At 47.5% G+C, this 14,232-nt stretch overlaps 1 protein-coding gene across 1 annotated transcript; it reads left to right on the top strand.

Moving 5' to 3' along the window:
* Positions 1-954: 954 nt before the first annotated feature.
* On the top strand, positions 955-13,754 carry LOC131883182 (E3 ubiquitin-protein ligase RNF19A-like). The gene is made up of 9 exons (XM_059230571.1): positions 955-1,116; positions 1,508-2,066; positions 2,139-2,526; positions 2,615-2,789; positions 4,647-5,020; positions 5,969-6,334; positions 6,456-6,660; positions 7,600-8,528; positions 13,361-13,754. The coding sequence occupies exons 2-9, from the start codon at positions 1,744-1,746 to the stop codon at positions 13,700-13,702; spliced, it is 3,102 nt and encodes a 1,033-aa protein (XP_059086554.1). The 5' UTR covers positions 955-1,116; positions 1,508-1,743; the 3' UTR covers positions 13,703-13,754.
* Positions 13,755-14,232: the final 478 nt, after the last annotated feature.

Raw genomic sequence — 14,232 nt, 5'->3', positions numbered from 1 at the left:
CGTTGTGGTTTGATGGATGACCAAAAGATTTGAAGCAGATGGTGCGAGGTCATGAAGTTGTTTTTAACAGATATAATTAGTAATAGATATTTAATTCGCTTCACTCCGGACTCTGACAAGGCTTAGGCCACCCCATTTGAAAATCGACATAAGATTGAAACGATTCACTGTGAACATTGAGGGAATATTGGGCTGATATTGGGGGATATTAAAGAAGTTGGGACCGTACAGTATTTACCGAAGGTATGACAGTTATCTAATACTGTACGTTTTCAAAAGCATTCATGAGCTTTGTCCCAACCCAGGATTTAGGGTCAATTGTAGTGACCCCAGAGGCTTAATTTGCGTCTTGAGAGTACCTTCAAGCCCTCGAGAATCAATAGAGCCTCTCTTCCCAGGTTCTGTGGGGATCCATGGCCATTTGACCCGTCCAGGTTGGTGCCTGTCAGTTCAGACCCATCTTGAGCCTGTCAATTTTGAGCTCGAAAGGGCCCTAGGCCTGAGGTGGGTTGACCTGGTATCGGGTTTCAGTCGCGTGGCAGCATGGCCAGCGCTCAAGAGCGGACGATGATTCAGTGATTCAGTGATTCAATGATTCAGTCGATTCAGGGGGATTGAGTCCAGAGGGTCCAGAGTCCAGAAGAGTCGAGACATGAGAGTAGGGTGGGCCAAACTGGCGTTAAAAAGCTAGATTGAGCATTTTTGCCCTATTAAGAAATGGAAGCGCTGCGGGTTTATTGGGCTAATGTACCCTGTTATCCACCTCTCTCGACCTCAGGCCCGCTCAAGACTAGTCGGGGCGTAGGCTAGGGCGTGGGGCGAGTCGCGACTGGCCAGCCGACGATCCCAAATCCGAGCGTCACCCTGCGGGCGAGCCAATCGAGTCGAGCGATAAATACATACATGTCAAGGGTGTCAGACTGACTGACAGACGGACAGACAGACAGACAGACAGACAGACAGTCAGTCAGGGACTCTGAGATTCAGCGATTCAGCGATGATGCAGAGATGCAGTGAGTAAGTGAGTGAATGAGTGAGTCGAGAGGGATACGATCATCGAAGGAATGGCCTTGATGCCCGACCTTGATGGCCAGGCCCCATCCAGGTCAGATTGAGGTGAGTCAGTCATCAGAACACGCCCAAAGCCCCGGGAGAACTGCCCAGGGTGAGGCAGTCAATCGGACGGAGGGCGGGGGCGCCACGAGGGGTGGGTATGGGTCGAACGAAGACAGGCTCCAGCCTCGGGCCCCGACTGGGCCGGGTCGGAAATCCCAACTGCCGTGTCCCCGGTTCCGGTCAGACGCCCCAATCCGGCGTCTAGGGCTAACCTAGCCATAACTTACCCGGACCCGCCCAGGCCTGGGGCGTGGTCATGATCATCCTTGGGCCCTAGACCACGGATTGGGGCGTCTGAGCGGAACCGGGGCGGACCCCGATCATCTGGGCCCATGAAGATGGCTCAGACGGATGGGACTCTGGGACTTGAACCCGTTTTCCTCTCTTTTAGAATTGCAGTCAGCCTGACCTTTGACCTCGGTGGACCGGGATTCGAATTCTCAGGCTGGACCTCGAGGACACGTGGCTCCAGATTGTGGGCCCACGGTTAGCCTGGCCCCGAGCTCTTCCGCCCCCCCATCGCCCCCTTCCTTATCGGGTTTCTCCATAGCACGGCTGACCCGTGGATTGAGCCGTGATTGGGCTCGGATTTCGATTCCCCCTGTGGCCACCCCACCCACCACCCAGATGAAGTTTGGCTGGCCCAAGTCGTCCCCCTCGACCGCCCCTCCCCGTCAACCCAGTCCCGCCCCCCGCCCCACCTCGGCCCCCGTAGACTGGGCCGGGACTGCCACGCCCACCCATCCACGCCGGGCCAAGTTTGAAGCCGATCGTCGGAAAGAAGAGCAACCTCGACGCAAGAAGGCCCTGCCGCCCTTCCGGACCCGCCTGGACCTGGCCCGGGCCCATTCGGGCCTAGCCGGATCGTCCCGTCCCTCGGCCTCGCCTGGGGCTGACGGGCTTTTACCCATGCCGGATAGCCCGCCGGTGCGAGGCCGCCGGCCCGCTCGGTGAGTGCCATTCGTCCCCGGATTGGACCCCCCAACCGTGATCGGTTATGACCGGCTCGTTTATTTCCGCAGATTTTCGCTCAGGCGGCTGTTCGACGGCCATCCACTGCTCCCGCCTCCTTGGGGCCAGCCCTTAACCTCGGCTTGGCCCTCGCGCTCCCGCCGCCCGGCCCACCCTCATCGCAATGGGGCGGGGCTGGAAGAGGGTGGCTCGCGCACCAACGCCACCACGCCCTCGTCCACGCGATCTCGGCCTTTTTTCCCGCCCGATTCCACCTCCGAGCGATCCGTCACCCACCCGTCCTCGGCCTCGTCCGCCGGAATGAATGGTCGCGATTGGCGAGGCGACAGCCACGCCCCTTATCCCAGCTCATCCTGCGCTTCCAGCTTAGCGGGCGGGTCGGCCGGACCCTCGTCCGCCCATTATCCGGCCTCCTTCGTGGGAGCCGATGGACGCGCGGTAAGTTTCTGCGTAAGCCCGCCCCGGTTTCACTCAACCGGGTAGAGCATGGGCCATGGATTGATGTTTCGGTTTTGTGCTTTGACAGATGCGCGAGTGCTCCCTGTGCTTGGTCAGTTTACCTTTGACCGAGTTTCCTAGTCTCCGGAATTGCCATCATCTGTTCTGTTTCGATTGTCTACAAATCTACGTCAAGATTGAGCTCCAAGAGGGTCGAGTCAACGTCCGGTGTCCGCAATGTGTGGAACCGCTTCATCCCAATGGTAAGACATGTATGGAGGGTGCAATTAAGCTCGAGCTCGTTGAAGAAGTTCCACCGGAACCTCGGTGACCAACTCTTCCGAGGTTGAATGGATGTCGGGACGGACATATCCTGATGCCTCTTCGCAGCTTAATTGGGATTGACCTCCACACCTCCATCTTCAGCTTAATTGTTTAAATTGGCGGCTGCTAAGGTCGAAAGGGAGAGCCTTGACCGTCCGGCCCAGCCAGCCATCACTAATTGCTTCTGATAGGTAGGCTCAACGACCGCATCAGTTTGGTAACCATCTGTGGGTCCGATTGACATTTTAAAGTGTCCTTCCAAGGAAGAGGTGGTCCGGGCGTGAAGGAGAATCGAACCGGGGACCTGTTTCACTCTAGGACACTACGCCACGTCTCCTTCAGGAAATTGCATTCAGGCATGCCAATGGTGCCAACAGTTCCTTCATGTTGTAATTGTTTTATTTTTAATTAGTATTTCATTTTATTATTGCCCGGGTACCGCTAAAGTCTCAAGTATTCGATTCAATTCCGGTCCAAATAGGCTGGGTGACCAGAGGGTCAGCTCGCGAAAATCCTGGAGTGGGGTTATTTTCGAGCTAAAAAAAAGCTCGATTGCCATAGAAATAATCCCTAGTAAATTCCTAAACACTATATAGAGGGGAAAATACAAACAAGTAGTTGATGTTTTTCTCATCTCTATACATGCCAATACAGTTCTTACCCAGAGGCAAGCCTCTAAACCAAAGCATCTAGCCAAGTCAAAGTTCGCGGTGTTGTATCTTAGTGATTTTTTCCAGAGATTCTGTAACCAAAAAAAAGAAGATGAAAAGTGAATCTTCATTGAACCACATTGAGAGGGCCACTAACCGGCGACTATGTGAGCATTCCAAATATCAGCCACCTTGACTAGCGTGAGCGTCAATTAATCCTCAAAGTGATTAAGCTCCGTGTTTTCAATCTGAGCTCAATATTGTTTTTCATTTTGACTTTTACTCCTCAAAAAAGAAAAGATATCGAGCCTCATTGGTACAAATTGAAGGGCCAAAGGAAACGAAATTTCTTATAGACTTATACCTATGGAGAGATGCATAGGCAAAAACATATTTGGTCTCATTGCATCGCAATTTGGATCAAAAGCACGTGGTTTGGTCTAAGCAAGATTGAGATCGCCTATTGAACCACATTGAGCGGGTTTCCCAAGGGTTTCAACCTCCCGTGATGATTTATTGAATCGCATGACTTCTTCTAAATTCCCGCGAGTAACCCAGATAGGGCTGAATAAAATCACTAACTTTATATCGTCATAGCAGTCAGCGACTCAGCGGTCACTTGTGTGATGAATGTTGGAAGGTTCCACTTGATGTCTTAACTAATAATATTTGTTTAATGCAGGTCAAAATTAGATATGATAATCTAACCAAGACGTTAACAGAATAGGAGCAATGCATCCATCTAGAATGAGCAAGGGGAAGGCACAAAACCTTGATAAAATGACATTTTTGCATTAAAGCAAAGAGGATTGAACCAGGGGGGGATTTCAAACAACAGCCATTCATGTATTGGTTGCATCCGCCCACGGAATTAAAGGAGATTATTAGCAGGGTAAATGCAGAGAGAGAAAGAGAGAGAGCTTGTCCTTGACTTACCACCCATGGAGTGAGGCTCATTTCTATATCGTGCTGTGTGAAGTGGTTCAAACCGTCATTTAAGCCTGCTGAGTGGCTTCTCGTGGCTTGTGTTTCTTTGACTAGCCTCAGGCATATTTAATCTCCTACCTATGGTTCTGATCGGCATTGAGAGTAAGTCGCTCAATATGGCTCAAAATGATCTCATTCTCCCTTGCTCTTCTCTTCCAGACATCGAGCTTTTCATCGGTGATCGGAACAGTAATCTCCAGCATTTATACGAGTTCCTGATGCTGCGCCGCATTTTGGCCACGGACCCGGACACGCGATGGTGTCCGGGGCCGAATTGCACCTTCGCCGTGATTGCGGCAGGCTGTGCTTCCTGTCCAAAGATCACGTGCGAACGACCCGGATGTGGATTCAGTTTCTGCTACCATTGCAAGGCCGAATGGCATCCCAATCAGACTTGTGATATGGCCAGAGCCCAAAGGCAGGGTGGCCACGCCCAGCCGGGATCGCTCATGATGAGCATGATGAACGCCTCCACGGTCTCATTTAGCGGGCAAGCCGACTCGCGAGGCCCTCAAAACCCCTCGGAAGTCAAGGTACATGTGGTGTACAAGGAGCAAGAATAGAATATGTTTTAGGGTGATCGCATTCTTAAGGTAAAAAGTGATCTTTAGGAAGACTCTCCACTTCCGCTTTCTCAAAATCAGAGCTTTACTGGCACATGTGACTCGTGACTCGAGACTCCTCGAGACTCCTCGAGACTTCAAAGCTCATTAATCGGTTTTGAAAGAAAGGTTTTCCGGATCGACGCCAAGGAATGTCGGTCGGGAAGGAAACGGCAATCTGATGGTTTAGGGAATGACTGAGCTGGAGCCCGGCCCAAAATGACGGGAAACGCCGTATTTGAAATGATGGTTCTAGTCGAAGAATGGCCAATGATTAGGACAGTTACACGGGCGTTGATTGTTTGGGAATGAATTGGTACATAATTGGTACATAATTGGTACATACAGTCTCATTTGCCCCACTCATTGGGCTTGAGACTCGCGTTTCTAAACCATTGTGATTTCCGAAGAAAAATGATCACAAGCCCGTTCCGTTTGTTGGAGGATCGGCATCTTCCAATAAGAAAGACAATTCATATCCTTGCAAACAGGGAATTGTTTTATCCCGCGATCCAATTTCAAACCTATTCAAATTTGGAAAATATCCACCCTTGTTTCCATGTAAAAGATCAAAAAGAGACGGCTTTTTAAATCATAAGCCTGTCCGAAAGATTTGATAACTATTTATTTATTTTAGATTTTTTTTTTGTTCTCACCTTTTCATCTGACGGGATGTGACGAAACATGAGCGTCCCTTTTTTAGGTCAGGACGTAGCTTTCACATGAACATGCTTTAGTTTGTATATAGATAGTTCCCCCGTACAATGATGGATAAGCAATCATTCCACGGGTCTCCCTCGGGATCGCTTGGGAGTGTGCGACATTTGCCCCCATTCATTCATTTACTCATTCATCATTCATTCTGGTTGTGGTGTGCAGGTCTGCCCGCGGTGTGATGTTCTGATCGTGAAAATGGACGACGGCTCGTGCAATCACATGACGTGCTCGGTGTGCGGGGTCGAGTTTTGCTGGCTGTGCATGAAGGAGATCAGCGACCTGCATTATCTCTCGCCCTCGGGCTGCACCTTTTGGGGCAAGAAGCCCTGGTCACGGAAGAAGAAGCTCCTCTGGCAGCTCGGTACCCTGGTGGGCGCCCCCGTGGGCATCGCGCTCCTAGCGGGCATCTCCATCCCGGCCATGATCATCGGAATCCCGGTGTGGGTGGGCCGAAAGCTCTACGCCCAGTACAACAAGGCCCCTATCCACAAACGGAACCTGATCATCGCCAGCGGCGTCAGCGCCTCCGTAAGTCTCCTGACTGACCGCTTCAGTCACTCTTTCAATGACGATTCCCAATCCGGAATGATGAATGTCCAGGACTGCTGATTGAGAGTGTCTTCATTTAGCGTTCCCGATTCTCGTTTAGGTGATCGTGTCCCCTGTGATCGCCGCCTTGGCCGTGAGCATCGGCGTGCCCATCTTGTTAGCTTACGTGTATGGGGTCGTGCCCATCTCGCTGTGTCGCTCTGAAGGCTGCGGAGTGTCCACCAGTTCCAATGGCGTCTCCATTGACGTGGACGAGGAACTCAACCCCGATACCGACCTGAGTCACATGCCTTTTAGACCCATGGGTAAGTGCTAAGTCCGGCCTTTGCTTCGGATGTGGGGTTCGAACCTAAACAGTGCGACAATATTGGCACATGTTTTGTGCCCTTTTGAGCGATTTCAAGGGCCCACTTCAGACACTTGAGATGTATCCCTAATCTAGGATTGTCAGATTCAAGCCCCCTTTTCAAAAGGGGACCCCCCCGGCTTGATGGTTCTGTCGTACGTACCCTATGACCAGAGGCTTATCATTAGTTGAAGGATCCTGTTACGCGCAGCCTGTTAAGCCAATAGAGTGGTTGATCAATAAGTAGAGAGCACCTCTTAATTCATCCAAAGCGCCCCTTTGGCTGACGAATTAGCCAAACGTTGGCAACAAATCTACTCTAAGATAAATCTCCAAAGTACCAACGTTTCAACTTCTTACTAGAACCAAGAAACACGTTGATGCAAAAATCTTCAGCCACTGTCCTGTGCCCATCCATGTTAAAAAATCAGATGAAAAACAGTAAATCCGCACTCGATTCCTATTTTTTTTTTTGCCTCTTCTTTGTCTATCACCTCAAGATCAAACTAGATGGGTACATTTTGAGCGTTTGTTGTCGCTTCGCCGGCCCAATGAGGGCTAAAATTATTGCATTATTGACACCTTGAATGTTTGCATTAGTGGTACTTGACCTCGGGTCTATGGCCTGTGTTTGTTTCCAACTCTTTTGGGGAGCCAAGAACTACACTTTCTGTTGCTTACTATGTACGAAGAGATTGAATTGAAACTGTTTCGGCTTGATTATGGGATGCATGAACAGAACATTCATCCGGGGTGAAGTGGCCGGTCCGATCGCTCTCGATAGATATACGAATCGCTCCAGATTTCCATTGCCTTGTTGGCCTTTGACTGGCACGAGCTCCCAAGTTTCCAAGTACTCCCTCGGAGGATCCATTATTCTTTGACTTAATGCTTTCAGTGATGGATAACTATTCAACAGCCACGGGCCCGAGTGCCAACTGGAACCCATCCATAGGGGAAATGAGTCTGGGTCGGAGTATGTCCATGGGATCGACCTCACATTTGGACCACGAGGCCGATCGGGAGTCGGCCTCAAACACGGCCGTGGCCGGCACCTCGAGGACCGTGTCCTTGGCCTCGTCCTCGGTCTTGATGGGCGGAGTCACGTCCATTCGGGGCGTGTCCTTCACTTGCCAAAGAGGGGGAAGTGGAGGCGCCAGCGGCGACAAAGCCAACAATCATCACCACCACCATCACCACCAACATCACCAACATCACCACCATCATTATCCCCGTAGTTCGCAGGGCCGAGGCGGTCTTGAAGTGGGCTCGGATTGTCAGGGTGGAGCCCGAAAGAAATACTCGGGCGCCTCCAGCTCCACGGAGGGCTTGTCAGAAACCGCCTCGCTGACGGACCCCAATCAAGATGGAGCCAGCACTCGAGCCCTGGCCGGATCCATTCTGGCCTATAAGACCGACACCCAATCAGTGAACAGTTTCCGCACTGGAGGCGATCCCTCGGATATCTTGCCCGCATCTGGTGATGAAATCTCACTCCGCTCTCTGCCCCTGGGGTCGGTGCCTTCGCAATTGCCCCGATCCCTCTCGCCCACGGCCAGTTGCCGATCCAGTGGGCACGAGGACATCGTCCGCCGATCCGGACGCCGACGAACCAATAGCAATGTGCCCCATCTGGAACGGCAACTGAGCGAGGATGCGGAGGATACGGAGGCCGCGGCTCTGGCGCTCACTGGGAACGATCGCGTGCGATTCGATGATAACGTCAGCTTCATAGATGAGACGGGCAGCTGTACATTGATGGTGAATGCCCCACCCACTTGCATTGAGGAGGGCTTATCGGCTGGGGTGAAGACCGGAAACAATAAGGTAAAACTACACGAAGTTCGTTAGTGGTTAAGGCACAGACCAAATCTTGTCATAATATTGTCGGTGGTTATAGCTCTTTGTCTCAGTCTTAGCTCTATTCAGGTGTGTAGGCACATGTAGGCACCGTCTTAGATATGTGGAGGTATGACTCGCTTGGCATTTGATGATCTAATTGGTTGGAGCCAACATCAATCATCTGTTGAAGAATTCATGACAATTGGATCATTCATCCGAGTACGATCAACGATTTTCCTGACCTTTTCGATGGTCAAATCATGAACCCAGATCTACCGCTATTGGCCCTATAGATCTTGCATGAAATGTTCAGCGAGAAAGCAGGACAGAGAAACACCAATGTTAATGGACTAATCGACTGATTTTGTTCGTGGGCATTGAGGCTATTCGTCATTCCCGATCAATTACAGAAAACGACTAACAATGACGTCAGTCTCTCCAAATATTACAATGCTCCAAAATTACTGGTTTATAGTTTGACTGACCCATAGAAAAATCGACCATGGCCATTCAAAAAGTAGGTAATGTTTTTGTACTGTACAAAAGTAGCATGTCAAGTACTGTACGATATGAAGACAATTTTACTCTCAAGTCTGAGCCGATAAGTGCATATGGGAGCGAGTTACTCACGTATATTATACTTCACCCAGACTTCAAAAAGTACCCACAAATGTGCCAACATTCATTTTGACACCATTAATGGCTTGGAGAACATGTGAGGGTGCTTAATAGTGTTCAATTGGCAGTTTTAAAAGAGGTTTATTCTTGCATAATGCTTGATGACCCCCACCATTCGGGTCAAGTCTAAAGAGCGAAAGAAAACAACGAGTTTATTACAAAACTCATATTAACGCTTCGCTTGTGAACACTCAAGTTTGCAATGGCTTTAGGATTAACCAACCAACTTTTTAAGATATAAAATCCGTAGGGAACAATAAAGCCTCGGTCGATGTTGTAACCTTATAACTCGGTTGGCAATCTCAACTTTCTAATTAAATGTGAAGTTGAACAAGTCGTTTTTATTTGGCCAGTAATCCGCAGAGTGACCAAGATTTTACTGCTTCAAGAAAGTTTGGGTGTAGTTTCAGCAGTTTTGAGTTTTGGCTTGAAGACTAGCATTGAGAATTGGCTCCCTCATTCAAAGATTTTGGTTAATGGTAGTGATGGAATCCAATCAAATGTCAAATTCAAGGTTGCTAGAAAACTTGGAAAGTGAAAGCACCAACCGATTCCATCGTAACCTTTGGCCCAATTTTTCGTCTCTTTTTTCCAACATTCTCTTCGGGTTTTATTTACCGAGACAGGGAATGAGTTCCTCGTAAGTCATAACGGGAAAAAAAATTGCTCACATAATGCGTTCGAATTTGCCGCTCTAGGGCACCGTCGCCGTTTGTCGCCGTTTGCGCACCCGGTAAATGCTTGTGTTCAATAATAAAGAACTGAAAAGTGGGTGTTTAATGGCAAATAAAAAAAATGCTTTTAGGTATAAGCAGCATCAGTCTCCATTCGTTTCCTTTCAATGATTCAGGAATAGGGAGAAAGAGAAAGAGGGAAAGGAAGAGAGAGAAGCCATCAAGTTCTCATCATCAGCCTTCTCTTCTAGCGGCAAATTATTGTACTTAACAATTCAAGCCGGAATCAAGGAATTGCTTTTGAGCTCTTCAGAGAATGCAGTTTTTTTTCACCAGCTCTTTCAGGATGTATTAACAAATAGATGTCATTTGCTTCTCTGGTTAACAAACTTGTTCCAACAGCCTTCGATACAGCTTTGTGTTGGTCAAACCATGAGGTACCAAATATGCATAAAGCATTGAATGGCGTCCCACACACAATTCCACCCAAAAAAAAATGACAGTCCCCCGGAACTTTCCAATTCAGCTTGCCTCGGGATGCAAGAAGCGAAGCGTTAGTTCGAGACAAGAATGTTTCCTAGCATGGTTGGTGGGTAATGGCAGGATAAGGATTGACATTTCTCATTCACTTTTGGCAAATCATGTTCGAGAACACAACCATTTTTGAAGTGTTGCATACACAAACGGCGACAAACGGCGACAAACGGCGATGGTGCCCTAGAGCGGCAAATTCGAACGCATTATGTGATAAAAAGAGACGAAAAATTGGGCCAAAGGTTACGATGGAATCGGTTGGTGATTTCACTTTCCAAGTTTTCTAGCAACCTTCAATTTGAAATTTGATTGGATCCCATCACTACCATTAACCAAAATCTTTGAATGAGGGAGCCAATTCTCAATTCTAGTCTTCAAGCCAAAACTCAAAACTGCTGAAACTACACCCAAACTTTCTTGAAGCAGTAAAATCTTGGTCACTCTGCGGNGTCTTCAAGCCAAAACTCAAAACTGCTGAAACTACACCCAAACTTTCTTGAAGCAGTAAAATCTTGGTCACTCTGCGGATTACTGGCCAAATAAAAACGACTTGTTCAACTTAACAATCTACGTTGATCTGGTTTCTATAACATGGCTTGAATGACTAAAATGATTGATTGCATCGTTGCGATTTCAAGACGGCGTCGCGAAGTTATTGCATCTGGGAGAAGCTTCTTTAACTTGTCTAATTTTGCACTTTTGCACGTACATCTTGTCACATCATCAGGGCTGTTTAAAAACGGACAACTAAAACCACCGATCAATGTTCCTAATCAAGTGTTTTAAGAACATGCGTCGCTCTGGGGTTACGACATAATCTTGAACATCCGCTCCAATGGAGTTCGAGGAAGCCAATTAGGCTTTCCCCATCCGTCTTGGATAACACATCCAATTGGCTGTCGAAGATATACTTTCAAAAATTTGCCATTTGTTTCGCACTCTTTTGAGTACCCAAGGGAAATTATGTGTTGGACCCAAAGGTCATCGTTTCAGGAGTACAGTATTACTCGTTACTCGGTTTCTTGTTTTTATAAGAATATTAAAAAAAAAAAAATGAAATGAAACAAGTCATTGATTGTAGGCCTGGATGGGGTTTTATTTGAAATTACTTTGGCTTTTTGCTTTTTAGGACTCTTTCAAAAAGTAATCGCATCCATTCCATGTTCTCAGCTTCAGGACCGTCCATTGGATGTGTCCGTACAACCATTCAATCATCATGCCCTTGTCTCTTGTAATTAATTGTCTGATCAAACTTCACCTTAATGTGTATCATGGAAATTAGGTCGAACCATGGTGGTCTCAATTTAACTGGAGGTCTATCAAATTGTCGCCGTACACCCCGGTAGGCTTTGATCTCATTATTAGGAAACGGGGCTAAAACGAGGAGTTAGGCCTTACCTTGGATCGGTTTTCACCCTCCATTTTGTTTAAGAGGTTATTGCTGATCATTTCCTGTCAATATAGTCCAATTTTCACGTATATTGTTGTTTATAGTTCAAGATGATTGACATTGGAATTCCAGGATCGTGTAGTTGTTGTTGGCCCCTTTTTCGCTCTGTAGTTAATAAAACACGTCTGATTCACTTTCAATGAGTGCTTGGATGTTCTGGCAACCACTCACATCAAAAATATTTTGGAACTTTACACGAATTCTTGTCACTTGTAATTTTTACTCGAACAAGTCAAATTTCATGGTTCGTCCATCTTTTATCACCCGTTTACCTCAACTTAACTAAGACAGCTGAAAAACTTGAATAGTAGGAAAAAAATCCTGGTAGACAGGAATTCCTCCACCTACTGCTTAACACCATGTTCCATGTTCCTCCCTATGATTTCGAATGTTTACAGCGAGGGAGTTTGCCTCGCTTGGAGAGCTTGACCATGATTTTTTCCCCGAAGTTCTGTTCGGGAGGTTGAGTTCAGTGGTTTCTAAAATTTCCGTTAGACTATTAGGGTATTTTTGGCGGCGTCAAATATGTCCAGTGTAACGTCGTCCATGGTCGAACACAACATTTTCAGTTAAAAAAAACGAAAACTCTAGAAATCCAAAAGGCACAACCTTCAACCATTGATATCGCCACAGTCAATCATTAATATTTGTTGATTGATGGGAAGATCAAAATATTTCCAAAGGATTTGCAAAAAAAGGAGTCACATAATATACCACAAATGTATCATATTAATTAGGCATATAGCTAATTCCATTCATGTATACATGGAGTGGTGCTTTCCCATTACAGTACTCCAGATTACCACTTTTTGTGTTTCCAGCAAAATGTTTTCATGATATGCGAAAGAGACAATTGATTTAATGAAAATAACCCTGATTGAAACTCTCGGTTCTGTCAATTCGTTAAATTCGTATAAAAGTGTGTATCACTACTATACATAGAGATCGGAACGTTAGCTTGTAACCCTTTTGTCTCGATGAAATTGAACATATTGGAGAGGATGTTACGTCCACCGATCTGTTATATCTCGTTTGAAAAAGGCCAACTTTTGGTCATACTTACTTGCCCCTGCAAGTAACTTGGCCCAGTGGTTTTGCTCACAATATATTACGTAAGCTTATGTCATGGGCTTGTTTGGCAATCCTTTAAAGGTGAATATATTAGCAATTGATCCTCTTGTTCAGCTATCTTGGAAATGATTAGGCCTGGGAACAGATCAGCGATCCACTTTCGCTCTGTTTTGCTTTCGTTTTCTTCGCCAGCTCAAAAAAAGAGTGATAATGTAGACCTTTTTGTTGGTCATCAGATCCGGATTATGACCGCATTTCGGTAAACCTCTGTGCACATCTTGTACAGGCGTGTGTAATGAGATGACGAATTAAGCCATGCTAAAGAGCGCCGCCTGGCTAGCCAATTAGTCTCGTAACACACAAATCCCTTGAGCTATTTATGATTGAACTCTGACATTTTCTTCTTTTAGGGCTTAAAAAGTGACAAGCCATGCCCGTCCAACTCGTCCTCAACCCCATCGACCACCACGAGTGTGAGTATCGTCTCCGGATCCTCCAACTTGAACGGCCCCACCCCCATCCCACTAAGAGAAGAGACCCCCGAGGAACTGGCGGGGATGATCTCGCCGGAAATCCAACGGCATTATCCAGCGTCCTGGTCAACGAGAGTCAATCCCTCGCCTTGCCCCGACCTCATTGTATCCTCCTCCTTGAACATGTCCTCGAACTTGGAGGAGAAAGAGCTGGAGGAGCGCCAGAGTGCAGATCGAAACGTGACTCGCCTCCAAATTGGCGAGGAAACCGACCAATAGATCAATTCGCGTGTGTGGAAATCAGTTCGAAGCGTCTCCAATTCGATCCAGCGTCCTGGTCAACGAGAGTCAATCCCTCGCCTTGCCCCGACCTCATTGTATCCTCCTCCTTGAACATGTCCTCAAACTTGGAGGAGAAAGAGCTGGAGGAGCGCCAGAGTGCAGACCGAAACGTGACTCGCCTCCAAATTGGCGAGGAAACCGACCAATAGATCAATTCGCGTGTGTGGAAATCAGTTCGAAGCGTCTCCAATTCGATCGGATTTGTTCGTTTCCACTCACGTGGCCTGCTTGCATATGATGGAATCCTCAAGATATGTTCAATGATAATCAGAGAGGAGCCATCACACCGATGTTAAATTCCGATTCAAATCCTAGATTGTGATGCATGAGTCAAATGTTTAATATATGCCCACTGACCCGAGGGCCAGGGATTAAGAGCCTGCTTTTTCGTTGAAATGACGTGATTTGGCACACTCCGTAAGCGCTTTGGGTCCAACAAGATCCTGGTATTGTGTAATCTGTAGAGA

Source organism: Tigriopus californicus, chromosome 7 (genome assembly GCF_007210705.1).
Source record: "Tigriopus californicus strain San Diego chromosome 7, Tcal_SD_v2.1, whole genome shotgun sequence".
Lineage (NCBI taxonomy): Eukaryota > Metazoa > Arthropoda > Copepoda > Harpacticoida > Harpacticidae > Tigriopus > Tigriopus californicus.
This window is presented reverse-complemented; position numbering and strand designations above follow the sequence as displayed.

What these genes read in the sequence shown, in the direction of transcription:
- LOC131883182 (XM_059230571.1), top strand. Translation starts at nt 1,744, where the DNA reads ATGAAGTTTGGCTGGCCCAAGTCGTCCCCCTCGACCGCCCCTCCCCGT. An exon ending in TGGGAGCCGATGGACGCGCG is followed by an intron (nt 2,527 to 2,614) that starts GTAAGTTTCTGC and finishes GTGCTTTGACAG; the next exon opens with ATGCGCGAGTGCTCCCTGTG. An exon ending in CATGCCTTTTAGACCCATGG is followed by an intron (nt 6,661 to 7,599) that starts GTAAGTGCTAAG and finishes TAATGCTTTCAG; the next exon opens with TGATGGATAACTATTCAACA.